This window comes from Macaca nemestrina, chromosome 6 (assembly GCF_043159975.1).
Source record: "Macaca nemestrina isolate mMacNem1 chromosome 6, mMacNem.hap1, whole genome shotgun sequence".
Lineage (NCBI taxonomy): Eukaryota > Metazoa > Chordata > Mammalia > Primates > Cercopithecidae > Macaca > Macaca nemestrina.
Window position 1 is genome coordinate 41916526 of NC_092130.1, and position 22616 is coordinate 41939141.

The 22616-nt window shown below is 43.3% G+C and overlaps 1 protein-coding gene across 2 annotated transcripts in view; it reads left to right on the plus strand.

Annotated features, from left to right (window-relative positions):
* Positions 1 to 21684, plus strand: part of LOC105467074 (eukaryotic translation termination factor 1) — a 39156-nt gene extending 17472 nt beyond the window's left edge. For both annotated transcript variants that reach the window (XM_011716428.2, XM_011716426.3), the window contains exons 3-11: positions 8457 to 8632; positions 9608 to 9747; positions 13570 to 13708; positions 14336 to 14526; positions 15687 to 15816; positions 16362 to 16517; positions 16932 to 16996; positions 18966 to 19113; positions 19390 to 21684. In XM_011716428.2, the coding sequence (XP_011714730.1) occupies positions 8470 to 8632; positions 9608 to 9747; positions 13570 to 13708; positions 14336 to 14526; positions 15687 to 15816; positions 16362 to 16517; positions 16932 to 16996; positions 18966 to 19113; positions 19390 to 19472 (1215 nt within the window). In that variant the 5' untranslated portion in view covers positions 8457 to 8469 and the 3' untranslated portion in view covers positions 19473 to 21684. The remainder of the gene's footprint in view (positions 1 to 8456; positions 8633 to 9607; positions 9748 to 13569; positions 13709 to 14335; positions 14527 to 15686; positions 15817 to 16361; positions 16518 to 16931; positions 16997 to 18965; positions 19114 to 19389) is intronic.
* Positions 21685 to 22616: the final 932 nt, after the last annotated feature.

The following is a 22616-nucleotide window of genomic DNA, read 5'->3' on the forward strand; positions in this document are numbered from 1 at the left end:
CGGGAGGCAGAGCTTGCAGTGACTGAGATCACGCCACTGCACTCCAGCCTGGGCAACTAAGCGAAACTCCATCTCAAAAAAAAAAAAAAAAAAAAAAAAAAAGATTAGCTGGGCGTGATGGTGCACGCCTGTAATCCCAGCTACTGCAGAGGCTGAGGCAGGAGAATTGCTTAAACCTGGGAGGCGGAAGTTACAGTGAGGCCAAGATCGTGCCACTGCACTCCAGCCTGGGCAACAGAGCAAGACTCCATCTTGGGGGGCAGGGAGCGGGGGGAAGAAAATCATTTTCTGCCTGGAAAACCTGTGGAATTAACCACTAGGAGAAAACTTCCAGGGCAAGAGCTCCTGTTAATGAGATCCCTTCCCAATGCAAATACCGAAGACACCATAGTACACGTTTATGAAATTTTGCTTTATAAAAATAAGCTTTCTAGGACCCAGTTTGAGACATTTTCATATTTTAAACACCTGTAGTTAAAAGTTAATATAGGGGGTTTATTTTGTTCACAGTGCTGCTTCTCTTCTTACTAGTCACTGAACACATAAGCCCATTTAATTTGACTTTGTAACCAGCTTTCTTCTTGCCAGCTTCCAGTGGACTCTGTATAGGTGAGATTCTGTTAAAGCTGGCATATTGGGCTACTGTGAGATTATGCATGCTCAGTAATTAGGGGAAAGTTTAGATGGTTCTGGCAGTCTTAACTACAATATTAAACCTGTTATATACTTGGTTTTGTTTTGTTTTGTTTTGTTTTTTGAGACGGAGTCTCGCTCTGTCACCCAGACTGGAGTGCAGTGACCGGATCTCAGCTCACTGCAAGCTCCGCCTTCTGGGTTTATGCCATTCTCCTGCCTCAGCCTCCCGAGTAGCTGGGACTACAGGCGCCCGCCACCTCGCCCGGCTAGTTTTTTGTATTTTTCAGTAGAGACGGGGTTTCACCGTGTTAGCAAGGATGGTCTCGATCTCCTGACCTCGTGATCTGCCTGTCTAGGCCTCCCAAAGTGCTGGGATTACAGGCTTGAGCCACCACGCCCAGCCTGTTACATACTTTTAAGAGTATAGATCCGCCGGGCACAGTGGCTCACACCTGTAATCCTAGCACATTGGGAGGCCGAGGCGGGCGGATCACGAGGTCAGGAGTTCAAGACCATCCTGGCTAACATGGTGAAACCTCGTCTCTACTAAAAATACAAAAAATTAGCGGGGCGTGGTGGCGGGCACCTGTAGTCCCAGCTGCTGGGGAGGCTGAGGCGGGAGAATGGCGAGAACCCGGGAGGCGGAGTTTGCAATGAGCTGAGATCATGCCACTGCACTCTAACCTGGGTGAGAGAGTGAGACACTGTCTCAAAAAAAAAAGAGTATAGATCCAATAATCTATAAGGATCTCAGGAAGTAACTTTTATTGACTCATGAAATATCAGGTAGAAACAGTTTATAAAGCAATACCACATTTCTTTTTTTTTTTTTTTTTGAAACGGAGTCTCGCTCTGTTGCCCAGACTGAAGTGCAGTGGCACGAGCTCTGCTCACTGCAACCTCTGTCTCCCAAGTTCAAGTGATTCTCCTGCCTCAGCCTTCCAAGTAGCTGGGATTACAGGCGTGTGCCACCACACTTAGCTAATTTTTGTATTTTTAGTAGAGATGGGGGTTCATCATGTTGGCCAGGCTGGTCTCAAACTCCTGACCTCAGGTCATCCACCCCCCTCGGCCTCCCAAAGTGCTGGGATTACAGGTGTGAGCTACCATGCCTGGCCAGGTGATACCACATTTTTTAGTGTGCTTTGGTTCATATCAGATCAGCCTTTGCCTTCAAGATGTGAGCAAGCTCAATTTATACTGATAGCTGTTGTACTAAAGCCAGCTTTTAGATCAGGTCAGGGCAAATTTGAGACTTCTAATTTCCTATATGTTGTAGTTTTCATTCTGTTTATACTTCTGCTTGTTCTCCTTATAAAATTACTAATAGGCGAGGCGCGGTGGCTCATGCCTATAATCCCAGCACTTTGGAAGACCGAGGCAGGCGAATCATGAGGTCAGGAGTTCAAGACCAGCCTGGCCAACATAGTGAAATCCCCCGTCTCTACTAAAAATACAAAAATTAGCCAGACGTGGTGGCGCACACCTGAAGTCCCAGCTACCTGGGAGGCTGAGGCAGGAGAATTGCTTGAACCCAGGAGGTGAAGGCTGTAGCAAGCCAAGATCACCCCACTGCACTCCAGCCCAGGCGACAGTGTGAGACTTCATCTCAGAAATATATATATATATAAATAGCTGCTTTTCTTAACATGATAAAATTAGAATTTATTGATAATTTAGTAAAAACACAAATTAATACTCCTCGAGAAAACATGCTTTGACTTTTATAGAGGAAACTGTCAGGTTGAGACCAAGAGACCTTAAAATAAATATCCTAGGTCCTATATTTCTAGTCATGATGAATGTATTTTGTATACCATCTTTATATAATTAACTTCCACAAATTTAAAAAAAAAAAAAGAAAGAAAGAAATATCCTGGCTGTGCACAGTGGCTCACGCCTGTAATCTCAGCACTTTGGGAGGCCGAGGCAGGCAGATCACAAGGTCAGGAGATCAAGACCATCCTGGCCAACATGGTGAAACCCCATCTCTACTAAAAATACAAAAATTAGCCGGGTGTGGCGGCATGTGCCTGTAGTCCCAGCTACTGGGGAGGCTGAGGCAGAATTGCTTGAACCCAGGAGGCGGAGGTTGCAGTGAACGGAGATCATGTCACTGCACTCCAGCCTGGCAACAGAGCGAGACTCTGTCTCAGAGAAAAGAAAGAAATATCCTGGCCGGGCGCAGTGGCTCAAGCCTGTAATCCCAGCACTTTGGGAGGCCGAGACGGGCGGATCACGAGGTCAGGAGATCGAGACCATCCTGGCTAACACGGTGAAACCCTGTCTACTAAAAATACAAAAAACTAGCCGGGCGAGGTGGCGGCGCCTGTAGTCCCAGCTACTCGGGAGGCTGAGACAGGAGAATGGCGTAAACCCGGGAGGCGGAGCTTGCAGTGAGCTAAGATCCGGCCACTGCACTCCAGCCCGGGCAACAGAGCCAGACTCCATCTCAAAAAAAAAAAAAAAAAAGAAAAGAAAGAAATATCTTATTATGTACTGTCTGTATCATTTCCGTGTGTATATATATATATACACACACACTTTTTTTTTTTAAGAGACACAGTTTCACTCTGGTTTCCAGGCTGAAGTGCAGTGGTGTGATCACAACTCACTGCAGCCTCAACCTCTAGGGCTTAGGTAATTTTCCCACCTCAGTCTCCCAAGTAGCTGAGATTACAGGCACATGCCACCATACTGGCCTAATTTTTGTAGAGACAGGTTTCATTATATTTTTTTGGTTTTTGATTTGTTGTTTTGTGACAGTCTCGCTCTGTCCCCCATTCTGGAGTGCAGTGGCACGATTTGGGCTCACTGCAACCTCCATCTCCCAGGTTCAAGCGATTTTCGTGCCTCAGACTCCCAAGTAGCTGGAATTACAGGCGTGTGCCACCACTCCCAACTTTTTTATTTTTTTTATTTTTATTTTTTTTTTAGACAGAGTCTCGCTCTGTCACCCAAGCTGGAGTGCAGTGGCACAATCTCAGCTCACTGCACTGCAGCCTCTGCCTCCCAGGTTCAAGCAGTTCTCGTGCCTCAGCCTCCAGAGTAGCTGGGATTACAGGCATGAGCCACCATGCCTAACACGCCGAGCAACTTTTTGTATTTTTAGTAGAAATGAGGTTTCACCATAGTGGCTAGGCTGGTCTTGAACTCCTGGCCTCAAGTGATCTGCCTGCCTCAGCCTCCCAGACTGCTGGGATTGAAGATGTGAGCCACCATGCCCAGCCGGTGTCTCACTACATTGCACAGGCTGGTCTCAAAACTCCTAGGCACAAGCAGTTCTCCTGCCTCAAGCCTCCCAAAGTGCTGGGATTACCAGTGTGAGCCACCTCGCCCAACCTTTTCCCCTTTAAAGTGCATTATTTCACTGTTTTCCCAGAGCTATGCAACCACTAATTTAAAAATATTTTCCTTAAAAAAAGAAAAAGTGTTTCCATCAACCTAAAAATCCCTATATCCTTTAACAATCACTCTGCATTCCTCCCTGCCTTCAGCCCCTGGCAACCACTAATCTACCTTTGTCTCTCTGGAATGCCTATTGTGAACATTTTGTGTAAATGGAACTATACAATATGTGGTGGTTTTTTTATTTTGAGACAGAGTCTCACTCTGTTCCCAGGCTGGAGTGCAATGGCGCGATCTCGGCTCACTGCATTCCCCCACCTCCTGGGTTCAAGCGATTGTCCTGCCTCAGCCTCCCGGGTAGCTGGGACTACAGGCGCCCACCACCACGCCCTGCTAATTTTTTTTTTTTTTTTTTTCTTGAGGCGGAGTTTAGCTCTGTCATCCAGGCTGGAGTGCAGTGGCTCCATCTCAGCTCACTGCAACCTCCGCCTCCGCCTCTTGGGTTCAAGCGATTCTCCTGCCTCACCCTCCTGAGTAGCTGAGATTACAGGCTCACGCCACCATGCCCAGCTAAGTTTTGTATTTTTAGTAGAGATGGGGTTTCACCATGTTGGTCAGGATGGTCTCGATCTCTTGACCTCGTGATCCACCCACCTTGGCCCCCCAAAGTGCTGGGATTACAGGCGTGAGCCACTGTGCCCTGTCTACAATATGTGTTCTTTTGTGACAGTTTTTACTTGATGTACTGTAAGTTAATGCAATATGTCATTTCTTTTATTGCTGAATAGTTTTTCATCATATGAATGTACCAGATTTTGATTATTCGGTTATCAGTAGGACATATGGGTTTTTTGTTGTTGTTTTTTTAATGTTATGAATAATGCCTCTGTGAACATTGAAGCACAAATTTTTGTGTGTTACATATTTTGTCAATTCCCTTGGGTATATAACTAAGAGTAGAGTGGTTGGGTCATATGGTAACTCTGTGTTTAAACTCCTAAGGACTGCCAGACTGTTTTCTGGAAGTATTGTACCACTTAACATTCCCAATAGCATTGGATCAAGATTTCGATTACTTCACATGCTATGTCTTTGTAGAAATGTCTCCTCACACCCCTTGCCTATTTTTTATTTGGGTTTTTTGTTGATGAATTATGAGTTCTTTACATATTATTTATATTCTTTACATAAATCTTAAGAGATAATATGATTTGCATATATTTTCTCCCATTCTGTGGGTCTTTTTACTTTCCTAATGCTATCCTTTGAAGCCCAAAGGTTGGTTTTTGTTTTTGGGGGTTTTTTTTTGTTTTGTTTTTTGTTTTGTTTTGTTTTGTTTTGAGAATGAAAGCAAGTATATTAGAGAAGGAAAAAAAAAAAGAATGGCTACTCTATAGTATTTTTATTTTGAAGTCCATTTGATGTAGACCATCTAAAATTTTAAATAGTCATTTATCCATGTTGTGTCTAAACTAAGAAAAATCAGGATGAGAAAAACGAAACTCACAGGAATCCTTTTTGAAAAGGAATCACGTGGAATGAACTCCCCAGACGATTTTCATCTGCAGCAAATTGAGAACTACTGTTTTGGGGAAGTGTGTGCTCTAAAAAACTTTAACTTATAGCCTAGGCACTCTGGCTCACGCCTGTAATCCCAGCACTTTGAGAGGCTGAAGTGGGTGGATCACCTAAGGCCAGGAGTTCGAAACCAGCCTGGCCAACATGGTGAAACCCAGCCTCTACTAAAGATACAAAGAAAATTAACTGGGCCTGGTGGCACATGGCTGTAATCTCAGCTACTCGGGAGGCTGAGAGGCAGGAGAATCGCTTGAACCTGGGAGGCTGAGGTTGCAGTGAAATGAGATGGTGCCTCTGCACTCCATCCTGGGCAACAAGAACGAGACTCTGTCTCAAAAAAAAAAAATTATAAGTGGACTAAGTGGATTTTTTATCACTGTAAAAAATACATAACATGAAGTTTACCATCTTAACCATTTACAAGTGTATAGTTCAGCAGTCTTAAGTACATTCACACTGTTGTACAGCCAGTCTCTAGGACTTTTCATCTTGTAAAACTAAAAAAGCTATTAAACAACTGCCTATTTCCACCTTACTCCAGTTGTTGGCAACTGCAGTTCTACTCTCTGTCTCTATGAACTTTAATACTCTAGGTTACCTCATGTAAGTGGAATCATACAGTATTTGTCCTTTTCTGTCTGGCTTATTTTTCTTAGCATAGTGTGTTCAAGGTTCATCCATTTTGTGTATGTCAGAATTTTCTTCCTTTAAGACTGAATGATATTTCACTGTGCACACACACCACTTTTTTTTGTTTGTTCATCCACCAATGGGTGTTTGGGTTGCTTCCACTTCTTGGCTATTGTGAAAAATGCTGCTGTGAAAATTGGTGTGCAAGTACCTGCTCTCACTCTTGGGTGTATAATTGGAAGTGGAATGGCTAGATCATATGGTAATTAGTTGTTTTGTTTTTGGTTTTGTTTGGGTTTTTTTGTTTTGTGGTTTTTTTGTTTGTTTGTTTTTGAGACGGAATCTCACTCTGTCGCCCAGGCTGGAGTGCAGTGGCACTGTCTCGGCTGACTGCAAGCTCTGCCTCCTGGGTTCACGCCATTCTCCTGCCTCAGCCTCCCGAGTAGCTGGGACTACAGGCGCCCGCCACCACACCCGCCAAATTTTTTTTTTTTTGTATTTTTAGTAGAGATGGGGTTTCACCGTGTTAGCCAGGATGGTCTCGATCTCCTGACCTCATGATCCACCTGCCTCAGCCTCCCAAAGTGCTGGGATTACAGGTGTGAGCCACTGCGCCCCACCTTTTTTTTTTTTTTTTTTTTTTTTTTTGAGGAGCTGCCACACTTATTCCACATGGCTGTACCATTTTATATTCCCACTGGCAGTCCACAAGGGTTCCAGTTTCTCCACATCCTCACCAACACTTTGTTTCCCTCCCTCCCTCCCTTCCTTTCTCCCTTCCTTCCTTCCTTCCTTCATTCCTTTTTTGAGGCAGTCTTATACTGTTGCCCAGGCTGGAGTGCAGTGACAAATCATAGCTCACTGCAGTTTCTAACTCCCGGGCTTGAGTGATCCTCCTGCCTCAGCCTCCTCAATAGCTAGGGCTACAGGCCTGCATCACGTGACGTCCAGCTAATTATTTTTTGTACAGATGGGGGCCTCATTATGTTGCCCAGGCTGTTCTCAAACTCCTGGACTCAAGTGATCCTCCTATCTCAACCTCCCAAAGTGCTGGGATTACAGGTGTGAGCCACTATGTTTGCTTTGCATAGAATTAGGAATTTTTCAATGAGGTATTTCTTGACTGGTAGTGATAAGTGTCTTTGGAAGTTGTAGATGAAAAAGATATGTTACTGGCATTGGTGTTGAAATTTAAAGAGGGCTTAAAAATGAGTTGGTAACTGCTCAGAAGGGACCTCCCATGTGGCAGGGCCTTGATGGTATCTTCCATAGGGTCAGACTTTGGTCCCGTTTTTTAGTTTTAAAAACTTGAATTTGGTAGGGCACCCAGAATTTATCAGGCTGTCAGTGGTACCTCCTTTTGATCAAACTCAAATACAATTAATATGTTGCCATTTAAAGAGAATGAGTTTGTGAGAGAGATTTTTTTTTTCTATCTCTCCCTCTCTCTCTCGAGACCGAGTCATCTCTGTCGCCCAGACTGGAGTGCAGTGGCACAATCTCAGCTCACTGCAACCTCCACCTCCCAGGTTCAAGTGATTATTGTGCCTCAGCCTCCTGAATAGCTGGGATTACAGGTGCCTGCCACCATGCCCAGCTGATTTTTGTATTTTTGTTGTTGTTGTTTTAATAGAGACAAGGATTCACCATGTTGGCCAGGATGGCCTCGAACTCCTGACCTTGTGATCCACCCGCCTCGGCCTCCCAAAGTGCTGGGATTACAAGCATGAGCCACCGTGCCCAGCCGAGAGAGAGATTTCATAACTGGGACATTTCTGTGATTTCCAGAGTTCTCCTTTTCCATCATTAGTGTGCTAAATTCGTGATTACAAATATGCCTAGACTTTGGAAAGACTCATTGCATCATCCTGTCATGGCATCTCCCACTCAACCACCATATTTGAAGGCTCTCCCATAGACAGATTCACTACCAAATGCCAGCCTGTTGACACTCTTTATGTATCATAGATAGCTTCTTTCTTTACCCTTCGGAAATGAGGTGTTTCTCAAGTATCTCTCCAAGTGCATTCTTTACATAACTTATCTCAGTATTCAATCAAATTGAGCACTAGATTCTGAACACTGTTCCTAACTCTGTGTGTACATTCATAAACAAGACTATGATAGTCCCTACATTACCCCTTTGAGAGTGACTTGTTTCCATGACTTTGGGGGCATCTCCCTCAGCTTGCTTTTACCAGAGAGAAACATGAGTTTACTTACGTAATATTTAAACCCCTAATGAGTTATTCTTTCTTCCACAGCAATGGCACCAGCATGATATCATTGATCATTCCTCCCAAAGACCAGATTTCACGAGTGGCAAAAATGTTAGCAGATGAGTTTGGAACTGCATCTAACATTAAGTCACGAGTAAACCGCCTTTCAGTCCTGGGAGCCATTACATCTGTACAACAAAGACTCAAACTTTATAACAAAGGTAATCTGGAGTTTGCTCCTTTTCCTTCTCTATGCATCTTGGTTATGTTTTATACTGTGATCCGGCTATGGTGCTTTGTTCACTGATGTTTCCTTCAGTCAGCCATCATCAATGTCTCTTTGCCCTTGGTGGTTAGCTTTTTTGTTTTGTTTTGTTTTTTGTTTATTGAAAGTTAAGTAGGCCAGGCGCAGTGACTCACGCTTGTAATCCCAGCACTTTGGGAAGCTGAGGCAGGTGGATCACTTGAGGTTAGGAATTCGAGACCAGCCTGGGCAACATGGTGAAACCCTGTCTCTACAAAAAATACAAAAGTTAGCCAGGGCTAGTGGCAAACACCTGTAGTCCCATCTCCTCTGGAGGTTGAGGCGGGAGAATCGATTGGACCCGGGAGGTGGGTTGCAGTGAGCCACGATCTTGCTGCTGCACACTCACCTGAGTGACAGAGTGAGACATCATCTCAATTTTTTTTTTTTTTTTTCCGGGATGAGACACAGTCTCTGTCACCCAGAGGCTGAAGTGCAGTAATCCGATCTCAGCTTACCGCAAGCCTGCCAGGTTTAAGCAATTCTTCCACCTCAGCCTCTTGAGTAGCTGGGATTACAGGTGCCCGCTGCCATGCCTGGCTAATTTTTGTATTTTTAGTAGAGACGGGGTTTCACCATGTTGGCCAGGTTGGTCTTGAATCCCTGACGTCGGGTGATCTGCCCACCTTGGCCTCCCAGAGTGCTGGGATTACAGGCGTGAGCCACCATGTCCAGCCTGTTTACTTTAAAGAATAAATCCTACTGAAACATCTCAGAGGAAGTTTTAAAATCAGGGAGAGAGTTCTGCCTGAGAGATATCAGGCTTTTTCTGCTTTATTTAAATTATGACTTAAAGGGTCAGGCAGGGAAAATAGGCTATGGAACATTTTCTATTGATTGAGGAAAAACTGGGTGTGGAATAAAGTAGACAAATTGTTTGTGTTCTTTGCAGTACCTCCAAATGGTCTGGTTGTATACTGTGGAACAATTGTAACAGAAGAAGGAAAGGAAAAGAAAGTCAACATTGACTTTGAACCTTTCAAACCAATTAATACGTCATTGTATTTGTGTGACAACAAATTCCATACAGAGGTAAGAAGTCAAGCCCAGAACATTTTCATCACTCCAGAATTCTTTCCCCATCCCCGTTAGCAGTCAGTGCCCCCTCCCTCCCACTTACCTCTCTCATTCTAAGCAACCACTATGTTTTCTTTCCGTAGATATGCTTGTGCTGGATTTCATTTATTTATTTATTTATTTATTTATTTATTTATTTATTTTTGAGAAGGAGTCTCGCTCTGTCACCCAGGCTGGAGTCACCCAGGCTCACTGCAAGCTCCGCCTCCCAGATTCAAGGGATTCTCCTGTTTGAGCCTCCTGAGTAGCTGGGATTGCAGGCACATGCCACCACACCCAGCTAATTTTTTTGTGTTTTTAGTAGAGACGAGGTTTAACCACATTGATCAGGCTGGTCTCAGACTCCTGACCTCGTAATCCGCCTGCGTCAGCCTCCCAAAGTACTAGGATTACAGTCATAAGCCACCCCGCCCAGCCTGGACATTTTATATAATAGAATCCTATAGTTTGTGGCCTTTTGTGACTGGCTTCTTTTACTTTATACTTTATAGCATTCATCAGTACACTTCATTGCTTTTTATTACCAAGCAGTATTCCATTGTATACATATATGCCATATTTTATATTTTATGTATCTTTTCATCAGTTTTACATTTGGGTTTGCACTGTTTGGCTGTTATGAATAATGCTGCTGTGAACATTCATGGACAAGTTTCTGTGTGACCATACATTTTCATGTTTCTTGGATTTGTGGAATTGTGTAGGTTATATAGTAATTATGTTTAACTCTGAAGAAGTTGCTAGACTGTTTTCCAAACAGTTGTACCATTTTACACAGCTATTTTCAAAAAGTAAGGCAATTTACATTTATTATGACACTAGTCGTTGAGCATGTTTTGAGACAGTCTCGCACTGTCGCCCAGGCTGGAGTGCAGTGGCGCAATCTTGGCTCACTGCAACCTCCATCTCTATGGTTCAAGCAATTCTTGTGCCTCAAGCCTCCTGAATAGCTGGGATTACAGGTGTGCGCCACCATGCTTGGCTAATTTTTTGTATTTTTTTAGTGGAGACAGAGTTTTGCCATGTTGGCCAGGCTTGTCCCAAACTCCTGGCCTCAAGTGATCTGCTCGCTTCAGCCTCCCAAAGTGTGTGTGTGTCTGTGTGTGTGTGTGTATTTTTTTTTTTTTTTTTTTTTTTTTTGTGGGTACATAGTAGGTGTATGTGGGGTACATGAGATGTTTTGATACAGGCATGCGATGTGAGCTATCACACTATGGAAAATAGAGTACCCATTTCCTCGAGTGTGTGTCCATTGTGTTACAAGCAGTCCAGTTATACTCTGAGTTATTGCACTCAGTTTTCACATAACAAATTGTAAACTTTTTAGTAGCAAAACTGTAAGAACTCATTTTCTCCCTTTCCCCATGAAACTTTTGAGTGACAAAGCTGCCATAAGATGAACTTGAACGGTGGAAAGGAAACCTCATTAGAGTGACCTAAATCAGTCAACAGTAGAACAATCAAGAATTCACAGCTGGCTCCTAGTTCAGTCTCTTGCCTTTCATCAACCTAGGAAAAACCTCTACAGTGGAATTAGAACTGACATTTGTCGACAGTTTACAATAGATGATTTTTGCTAACTTGATGGGAAGTCCATTTATAGTTGGATCTTGGTCGACTACATAGACAATCCAGACTGTTTTTCTCTTCACTACCACACTGTACTTACAGCAGATGGTTCTTCAGGGAGCCTCTTAGCCACTGAAACCACTTACCTGTATCTGGTTGGATGAAAGCAGATTTTGAATCTTGTTGATTTAAACAGTGCCAGGTACCCATGTTGTCTGGCTTTTGCTCACTTACTGAGTTAGCCTTATTGGCTTTTTTCCAAACCTTAACTCCTTTTCTAAGATACTGTTTAATCTTGCTAACTTTGTACATTTTAGCTTTAACTGAGAGGGTTATATCCCGTTTATCAGGGTAATTATATATTCTAATAAGGGATAAGCCTGTTCCCTGATAAGCAGATTTATTGAAAACTTCAATCTACCTAACAGGTCATTTTGATAAGGCTGTATTATTAATGTGCAATATTCATATTCAAGGCCTATTTTTTTTCTTTTTTTTTTCTGAGATTGATTTTTGCTCTGTTGCCCAGGCTGGAGTACAGTGGCACGATCTCGGCTCCTTGCACCTTCCACCTCCTGAATTCAAGTGATTCTCCTGCCTCAGCCTCCAGACTAGCTGGGATTACAAGTGTGCACCACCACGCCCAGCTAATTTTTGTATTTTTAGTAGACAAGATTTCACTATGTTGGCTAGGCTGGTCTGAAACTCCTGACCTCAAGTGATCCACCCACCTTGGCCTCTCAGAATGCCATTGCAGGGATGAGCCGCCACTCCCAGCCACAATATTCATATCTTAATGCTAACTATCTAGCATGGTTTTGTTAAAGATGGATTTTTAGTTGATCCATCTGCTTTCTAGTCAGTTATTGAAGGGGCTGTTTTCCTAAAATGGAATGGTAAGGCCAGGTTTTGTGGCTCACACCCATGTAATCCCAGCACTTTGGGAGGCCAAACAGGAGGATCAGTTTATAAAAATAAAACGGAATGGGTAACAGTTTCTTACTTCCAAAGAGATTGTCCTCTGGCAGTTAGAGATCTACTAAGTGTGTAGTATTCCGATTCCATTGTGAGAACTCTTATCTATGTATGTCCCAGGACTGTTTCAATATTTTCTCTTTGGGAAGGCATAAATAATGGGGATATAAAGTTAACATATAAGGAAGGTTTTCCTCATAAAACTCAGAATCACTAGCTGTACTACCTTTAAAGGCATGCTGGCTCATGCCTGTAACGCCAGCACTTTGGGAGGCTAAGACAGAAGGATCATTTGAGTCCAAGACTTCGAGGCTGCAGTGAGCTATCATGGCCACTGCACTCCACCCTGGCCACCAAAGTGAGACCGTCTCAAAAAAAAGAAAAAAAGGAACAAGTTAAAGGTTTTTTGTATTTTGAGACAGGGTCTCTGGATCTGTCACCCAGGCTGGAGTACAGTGGCACAGTCTTGGCTCACTGTCAACCTACACCTCCCTGACTGAAGCCATTCCAAGTAGCTGGTAGGCACGTGTCACCACGGCCACCTAATTTTTGTATTTTTTTTTGTAGAGACAGTGTTTCGCTGTGTTGCCCAGGCCAGTCTCAAACTCCTGAGCTCAGCCTCCCAAAGTGCTGGGATTACATGTGTGAGCTACCACACCCAGCTCAGAACTCTATATTACAAAACTGAAACTATATCCGTTGAGCAATAATTCCTTGTTCCCCCTTTTTTCCAGCCCCTGGCAACCACCATTTGACTTTTTGTCTCTGATTTTGATTACGCCGGGTACCTCATATAAGTGGAATCATACATTATTTGTCCTTTTTTTGACAGGGTTATTTCATTTAGCATGTATTCAAGTTTCATCCCTATTGTAGCATGTTTCAAATTTTTCTTTCTTTTTGAGATTGAGTAGTATTAACTGCTGTGTGTAATATTGCTATAAACATGGGCATACAGATATCTTTGTGCTTTTATATTTACATGCCCATGTCAAATATGTTGAAAAGCTTCACATAGATACCATCCGTTATTTCCTTATTGGGTTCAGATTTGTCCATAAGAGTTACATGATTATAACTGAAGTCTATAAATTATTCCATAGAATGGTTTTTCCACAGTGCTAATAACATGGTGAGTGGAGTGAAAGGGCTTGTATATGTCCTTTCTCAGAGTTTTTTTGACCTTAGCAAAGCTTTGGGATTCACCATGTGGTACTTGTGTTTGCTTTTCAGGCTCTTACAGCACTACTTTCAGATGATAGCAAGTTTGGATTCATTGTAATAGATGGTAGTGGTGCACTTTTTGGCACACTCCAAGGAAACACAAGAGAAGTCCTGCACAAATTCACTGTGGATCTCCCAAAGAAACACGGTAATACAGGAGGAGAACATGAACCCACTTACTTTGTGTCTAGCAATAAGAAAACAGTATGATGGGCCGGGTGCGGTGGCTCATGTCTGTAATCCCAGCACTTTGGGAGGCCGAGCCGGGTGGATCACGAAGTCAGAAGTTCGAGACCAGCCCAGCCAAGATGGTGAAACCCTGTCTCTACTAAAAATACAAAAATATGACGGGTGCTTATAATTCCAGCTACTTGGGAGGCTGAGGCAGGAGGATTGCTTGAACCCGGGAGATGGAGGTTGCATTGAGCTGTGATTGTGCCACTGCACTCCAGCCTGGGCGACAGAGCAAGACTCTGTCTCAAAAAAGAAAAAAAGAGAAAACAGTATGATGTGAGGGGAGTGAATCCAGATGATAGGGAGAGAAGCCTCCCGGAATGACGGGTGCCTCACTGGTGCTTATGGCTCTTCTCTTGACATAGAATTAGTAGTCGCTCTCTGAAAACAAGTAGCAGTTTATGCTAAACATTTAGTTAAGGGAATGGTGATTTTTCTTTGTCCTTTTCTTGGATGATGACATGATTATTTTATTTTTAATTTGAAGACATCTTGTAGTTCTTAATAATTGCCTTTTTCTCTTGCTACTTTTGTGTCAAAGGTAGAGGAGGTCAATCAGCCTTGCGTTTTGCCCGTTTAAGAATGGAAAAGCGACATAACTATGTTCGGAAAGTAGCAGAGACTGCTGTGCAGCTGTTTATTTCTGGGGACAAAGTGAATGTGGCTGGTCTAGTTTTAGCTGGATCTGCTGACTTTAAAACTGAACTAAGTCAATCTGATATGTTTGATCAGGTAAGTAAGAAGTACATGCTCTATTATGTAAGTCCCTAGGTAGGAGTAGGTGAGTCCTCTGTGTGAGCACTGGAACAGACACATCTTTTTAAAATTCCCTGGGTTAAAAACCTACCTCTGAGTTAAACGGCAGGTTTACAGATGTTTATTAGGAAACATTCCCCTGTGCTTTTCTGAGCCCCTTCTCTTCCGAAATCAACCAGTTTTAAGGTGGGCTTCTTATGGATCCTTTGGAGGTCCCTGGTTTAGTTGGGTCGTCAGAATTGGCTGTAGAATGGAGTTTGATTTCAAATAAACTAAAACCTGTTCCTTATTTTCTTTTTCTGATTTATTCTTGGAGATACATAGCAGCAAAGCTCTCAGCAATATGACAGCTGATTCTGCCTAAAGCATTTAAAGCCCATTTTATAACATGGGCTCAGCCATAATACATTTCCAAGGTCTTCTGGAGGAAGTAACCTTACGGTAGAAGGTCCACCAAGGAAATTGCCTTAACACCTTTTTTCTCTTTTTTTTTTTTTTTTTTTTTTTTTTTTTTTTTTTTTTTGAGACTGGGTCTGGCTGTCTTGCCTAGGCTGAAGTGCAGTGGTGCAATCATGGCTCACTGCAGCCTCGATCTCCCGGGTTCAAGTGATCCTCCCAGCTCAGCCTCCCAAGTACCTGGGACTACAGGGATGTGTCACCATGCCCAGCTAATTTTTGTACTTTTTGGTAGAGGCGAGGTTTCACCATGTTGCCTAGGCTGGTCTCAGTATTCCTGGGCTCAAACTGTCTGCCTGTCCTAGCTTCCCAAAGTGCTGGGATTATAGATGTGAGCCACCCTACCCAGCCCGTCTTAACTTCCGTTACCTTATTTTGCAGGAGCCAGTGGTTCCCCCTTTCCTCCACAATAACTTATTTTTGTTTGAACTTAATGAGTTGTCCTATAGTAGGTCTAATAAAATGTGTGATGTAATTGGCTGGGAAAGTTTACCCTGGCAGTGCTGTTCACTGTAAGAGCAGCTTTTGATTAAACTGGGCTCCTTCCCCATATTTAGACTTCAGTGATCATAATGCTGAGCTTTGCATGCCATTGAGAGTTAGTGGGTTTGGGTAAAGGTGTTTTAATAATATTTTAAATAAGTACCAATAAATACTAATAATTTTTTTTTGTGTGTCAGAGGTTACAATCAAAAGTTTTAAAATTAGTTGATATATCCTATGGTGGTGAAAATGGATTCAACCAAGCTATTGAGTTATCTACTGAAGTCCTCTCCAACGTGAAATTCATTCAAGAGAAGAAATTAATAGGTATCGGTGAAATGCAACTGCATATTCTGTGAAATGTTTTCGTGTGTGTGTGTACATATATACGTGTTTGTATGTATGAGACAAGGTACCAAAAATGTAAAAAGAGGATATTTAGTTTTTTGTTTTTTTTTTTTTTTTTGAGACGGAGTCTCGCTCTGTCCCCCTGGCTGGAGTGCAGTGGCGCAATCTCGGCTCACTGCAAGCTCCGCCTCCCGGGTTCCTGCCATTCTCCTGCCTCAGCCTCCCAAGTAGCTGGGACTACAGGCACCTGCCACCGTGCCCGGCTAATTTTTTGTATTTTTAGTAGAGACGGGGTTTCACCGTGGTCTCGATCTCCTGACCTTGTGATCCGCCCGCCTCGGCCTCCCAAAGTGCTGGGATTACAGGCGTGAGCCACCGCACCCGGCGATATTTAGTATTTTTATTAACTCTTTTGCCTCAGTGAAAGCATTATTTTTTATCTTCTGTAGTCTCTAGGTTGAATAGGTATGTTTGTATCTACTAGGGAAACTTATTATGTCCTGTTGACTGATCCCTAATCACAGGACGATACTTCGATGAAATCAGCCAGGACACGGGCAAGTACTGTTTTGGTGTTGAAGATACACTAAAGGCTTTGGAAATGGGAGCTGTAGAAATTCTAATAGTCTATGAAAATCTGGATATAATGAGATATGTTCTTCATTGCCAAGGCACAGAAGGTATGAGAATTAGAAAATAAGGTTGCTATTTGTTACTGAGCCAGGAAGCCTGGGGTGGAGATTGGGAGGGATGGCTGATTTCAGGAGCGGTCAGAAGGTAGATCTACCCCTTGTTCCCTGCTCCTTCAGTCTGTAGTACATTCCTGCATAGACTTTTCTGCTTGAACTGTTTAACGTCTGCTTAAGATTGTTAAATCTGCTGAGGACCAGGACTGTATCTTGAGCATCTCTGATGTTCCTTATGGTTGAAGCACTGTACCTAGTAGACACTCAGTGTATGCTAACATGCTTATGGAAAAAAGGTTGAGAGATTGAGTCCCTGAGCCCTTTTCTCATCTAACCTCATCTTACAGAGCTTACACAGATTAGTATATGAGAGCCAGGTTAACACATTTTTTTCTCCTAATACTACAGAGGAGAAAATTCTCTATCTAACTCCAGAGCAAGAAAAGGATAAATCTCATTTCACAGACAAAGAGGTATGTGATTATTTTCTTGGTTTGATGATACATGCAAGCATAAATCCATGTGCTAGAGCACTGGCGGTGTAGAGGGTGAGCTTTGGGAAACCAAACCTCATACTAATTGGGGGGGCTGTGGGAGGTGGTCATCTCCTATCTGCCACATACAAATCTGACTTCAGGGAAGGAGGCCAAATCATAGTTACTGCAGCTTTTTTTTTTTTTTTTTCCCCCCCCCTGGAGACAGGGTCTTGCTCTGTTGCCCAAGCTAGAGTACAGTGGCATGATCTCGGCTCACTGCAACTTCCACCTCCTGGACTCAAATGATCCTCTTGCCTCAGCCTCTCTAGTAGCTGGGACTACAGGCATACACCACCATACCCAACTAATTTTCAAATTTTTTGTAGAGGGGGGTTTTCACCATGTTGCCCTGGGCTGGTCTCGAACTCCTGAGCTCAAGCAGTCCGCTTACCTCGGCCTCCCAAGTGGTGGGATTACAGGTGTGAGCCACCGTACCCGGTCTTTTTTTTTTTTTTTTTTTTTTTTTTTTTTTTTTTTTTTTTGAGATAGTGTCCTGGTCTGTCACTCAGGCTGGATTCAGTGGCACAATCATAGCTCACTGTAACCTCGAACCCCTGGGCTCAAGCAATCCTTCTGCTTCAGTCTGCTGAGTAGTCAGAAGTACAGGCACAAACCCTCATGCCCTTTTTTGAGACGGAGTTTTGCTCTTGTCGCCCAGGCTGGAGTGCGGTGGTGCAATCTCAGCTTACTGCTACCTCCACCTCCTGGGTTCAGGCAATTCTCCTGCCTCAGTCTCCCGAGTAGTTGGGACCTCAGGTGATCCACCTGCCTCAGCCTCCTAAAATGCTGGGATTACAGGCGTGAGCCACCGTGCTGGGCAGCCTTATTTTTTATAGAAATGGGCTCTTGTGTTCACCAGGCTGGTCTTGACCTCCTGGGCTCAAGTGATCCTCCTGTGTTGGTTTTCCAAAGTGGTGAGATTACAGGTGTGACCCACCATGCCTGGCCTGGTTTTTTGTTTGTGTTTGTCTTTGTTTGTTTGTTTTTTAGACAGTCTCCCTCTGTCTCCCAGGCTGGAGTGCAGTGGCATGATCTCAGCTCACTGCAAGCTCCGCCTCCCGAGTTCACGCCATTCTTCAGTCTCAGCCTCCCAAGTAACTGGGACTACAGGCGCCCGCCACGACGCCTGGCTAATTTTTTGTATTTTTAGTGGAGACGGGGTTTCACCGTGTTAGCCAGGATGGTCTCAATCTGCTGACCTCGTGATCCGCCCACCTCGGCCTCCCAAAGTGCTGGGATTACAGGCTTGAGCCACCGCGCCTGGCCCTCTTTGTTTTTAAGTAGTTAAGCAATCAGGAAAACATTTCATTATCCTTGAAATTTAATAGGGAGGAAAATGTAATTTGCATAATGTCTCTCCTGCACTATGAAACCTGTGCTGCTTTCTTCACTTGATCAGCTCTTCCACTGCAGTGGCTTCTCTGGTTTGCTCTAAATGCATCACAGCAGTTGAAAGTATCACTCTCCTGTATGAGATAGGTTTAAATGGTAGCTTCCTCAAATTCTGGTTTGGAGAGCTTTGTTCTCTATGAGGCCACTCCCAAAAGCAGTCCTGGCCTGTCTCTTCGGGGTCATTGAATGGGGTGCTGCTTAGAGACTCTACAACAGCCTGACTTCTAGAGTCAGCAGTAGCAATCATAAGCTGAAAACCCACTGAGTGTTTGTGTTGGTATTTCATGGCTGAGGGTAGAGTCTGAGGAGAAGTGTTGTTTGAAATAATCCAAATTTCTCTGCTTATGTCCATTATGTTATCAAAACCAGAGATGACTTACAGAGCTTTACACACAGACATGCCTATAAGTGGGAGGATGAGAGTGATAGGTGGGCAAGGGGCTGTGAGAGGGGCTAATTAGCCTTCATATATCCTAATCCCCCCTGTTTTTGTATCTCATGGTCACCCCTGTAGACCGGACAGGAACATGAGCTTATCGAGAGTATGCCCCTGTTGGAATGGTTTGCTAACAACTATAAAAAATTTGGAGCTACGTTGGAAATTGTCACAGATAAATCACAAGAAGGGTCTCAGTTTGTGAAAGGATTTGGTGGAATTGGAGGTGAGTAGCAAATCAGCAAACCAAACTTAAAACCAGGGTCTCAGGCCAAGGTCACTCCTGGCTAGCCCTGCTTCAGGCGAGGTGCTCATTATCTGCTGAGATAGGTGATTGACGCAGCAGGTGCAGGTTCCTAATTTGGACCCATGTTTATTATTGCCTCTTTGTTTTCTGTAATTCTGCAAGAGAATGGGGCTTCCCTTATTAGAGTGACCAGCCCCCTACACACATGCCCATTCCGTGAACACAGGTAATTTACCTTTTGGTTTGTTTCCCCAGGTATCTTGCGGTACCGAGTAGATTTCCAGGGAATGGAATACCAAGGAGGAGACGATGAATTTTTTGACCTTGATGACTACTAGGTAGTCGACATGGGTCCGGCAAAATGTGCCTCACCCTCCAGCATCCAACCCAAGGAGCATACCCATGGTGGAATCCAAACAGATCCCTGCCTTACAATTGGAACATTTCCAGAACTTAATCCATGAGCATTGGATATTGAAAAGAAAACCGAAACAAAACCAGACCCAGCCCTACACTTTGGTTTGTCATGGTGTCAGCGCAGCAGCCTACAACTAAGTTCCTAAATGCCACTTTGGACTAATTTAAAAAAGAATCCCAGTTTTTACTTTTACTCGATGGTGAAATTGGTTGCTCTTGTATTTTATGAAAAAAATGATTTTTTTAACCTTCATACATAGAAGCAAAAATACTTTAACTGCTGTAAACCTTCAAAAGTTAATAGAAGTGAGATCATACTGGTTTGTTTCTTATTTTGATTGGAGAAAAATTAAATTGCTGCATTTCGCAGTGACCCATTTACATGGCATTCTCAGCTTAGACTGCATAAGAAGAAATATATGTGGTGAAATGTTGGAACCATTTCTCTCTTGGTCTCTGTTTAATGTTGAAAGGGTGAGCTAATAGGAGGCACTTTCAACTTCTCTCCCTCACGCTACCCCGTCCCCTCCAGACTGGCAGTTTCAAGGATGCAAATTGCATTGCAAAATCAAACTGACTCATGAAGCATTTGGGCCAGTGCACTGTTTACTTCCATCTGTTTGCAGACACATTTGTGCCCGGCGTTTGGGAGCCCTTTGTATCAGTGTTCTGACGGGGGTCCCTATAACCTTAACCTACTCGAAACCAGTTTGGGATGGATATGATGGGGCTTCTGTGCTATTGCTGGGATTGGGAGAAATAAAACATGCAATTTAAGTGGAAGCGAAGAAATTTAAAGAGGATTTTATTTTGCTTGGGTCAATCCTTGTTAAAAGGGAGGTGGATGTGTTTTCCTTGTGTTGGATGGCATGAGATTATGTGAACGTTTTGATTTATTAAAATGAACTGCAAGGTTTTTCACAGGAACGACAGACATGTATGACTGCATGTAATTATAAACTCCTGACCTCCTGGTGGGGTTGGAGCATCTTTTTCAAATGTGGGACTTCCAAGCACCTCTCACATGAGAAATGAGGGGTGGGTGGGAAGGGATGGGACACAGCTTCTGGCACCATGGATTTAAGACCATGTTGGATCCAAAAGTTGGCCTGAAACCCTGAAGCTTATGCGTCACAGCTGGGCTGTAAGTCAGACTTGAACCCAGCTGACATGCAGGGTCATGGCGTGCCCGAGGTGGTGACAGTTGAACAAAGTGTATAGTATGTGCCCAGTGGTAGCAATGGAAAAAAGTATACCAAACAGACTTTGAAGGACCAAAGGTTTTAAAAGTCAATTGGTATCACCTCCACACTGACTATAGGGTAGTGGGGTGCATTTGGTTTTCAAATTGGGTACTTTTAACACTTTAGTGCCTGACTGCTGTTCTTTACTGACTTGATTCAGTCACTCGTAGCTTTATTGGTCTGAACCAGCTCCTTGTTCCCAGGTTACAGACCTGCCTATCGTTCCAATAATCCTGTTTCACTTGAATGAAGGGAGTATGTCTTAAATGTAAAGTTTCTGGTTCTCACACTGTACTCTGAGGTCCAAATACTGTCTGTCAATGTGTAACCTGATGTCTCAACCCCCAGTGAGAAGAGTCCATTATTTGGTGTTCACCAGCGTGGGAGACTTCACCGGAACAGGCTTTTTTGCTTTGGGCTCTGCTATTTGTTTGCAGAACACCCAAGAGCGAGCAAACATGCTCTCTTCACAGCAGTACCTGAGGGTTTCGCCATTGTAAATGGGTCTGATGTGATAGGACAAGACCAGAGAAATTGGATGTAAATTTACATTTTTGAATATGCTTGTTGTTTCACATGATACATTTAGGGTATGCAGCTCCTTTTGTAGTTTTTATTTTTACTATTTAAGTTTGGAAATGATGCCAAATTTTTGTATTTCTTTAATCAGTGTGTTCTCTTCGGTGATATATATTGCATTATATATTGATGTGTGTATCAATATATACTGATATGTATTACACTTACACATACAAACACATAAATAAGAGGGGGTGAAAACCGTAGCCTTTGCATTCTCTATAGCCTCTGCAGAGAGATCCTAAGCAGCAAAATCTTGGTGTTGTGATGTACAGAAATGGAGAAGAGTATTAAACCATATTTAAGAATATACTTTGTGTGCTTGAGATTTTTTAGGACTGGTCTAGAAAGGCCTGAACTGTGGAGACAGTGAGTTCTCCAAGGCATACCTCAGATTAGTCATGCCCAGTAGCGTTTCAGCCTTGGATTTGAGTTGTGTTTACTACATTTGTCTATGGAAAGGTATATGCAAAGTTTTTCTGAGGTCACAATCCCAGAGTTATGGTAGAGGAAGAAGGTTCAGGTTGCTGGGGCCACACTAATTTGTATTCTCCCCCATTCTACATGCATGCCAAAGGGAATCTTGCTTCCTTTTTGTTTGTTTGTTTGTTTAAGGTATGTTAAGTGTATTATTCCATAACCCAGCATCCCATGGAGGTACCCAATTTTACAGGTGATGAAACAACAAAAGAAGGTTAAGTAGCAGCTCTTTTAGTGATAACACCAAAATTTTATCCCAGGCCTTATTCCAAAGTTATCTCTGTATCTGTCTTTGAGTCCTATAATAGAATGGTCCAGATGGAATAGCAGAAACTAGGCCTGGGCCCTCTCCCTCCCACGCTCCTTCATCTTACATACCTTACACTGGGTAGGAGAGTAGTAGCCCATCCAAGAGCAGGTGCTGGTCCAGTAAAGCAGGGCTCCTAGGCCAGGTTCAGAGCAGAAGAGGATTTGTTTTCTTTGTTTTCCCCCAAGGTTGAGGTGCTTAGAGAGCCTCTTTGGTAGTTTAGGAAGCCTAGTTGAGGAGTCAAGGTGGTGCATGGTTTGCTTTCTCTAGGTTTGAGAAAACTTTTAAATAAAATTGACCAGTAATGGCACTTGGCATAGTTTTCACCCATTTTCTCACCTGATCTAGATGATAGCCCTGACAACGAAACTCAATTACCAGCTGGGAAGGGGCGAACATGCCTGTGCTGGTGGAAGTGTAATTTTCCCTCCTAATGCATGTCTAGGTGCTGTTCT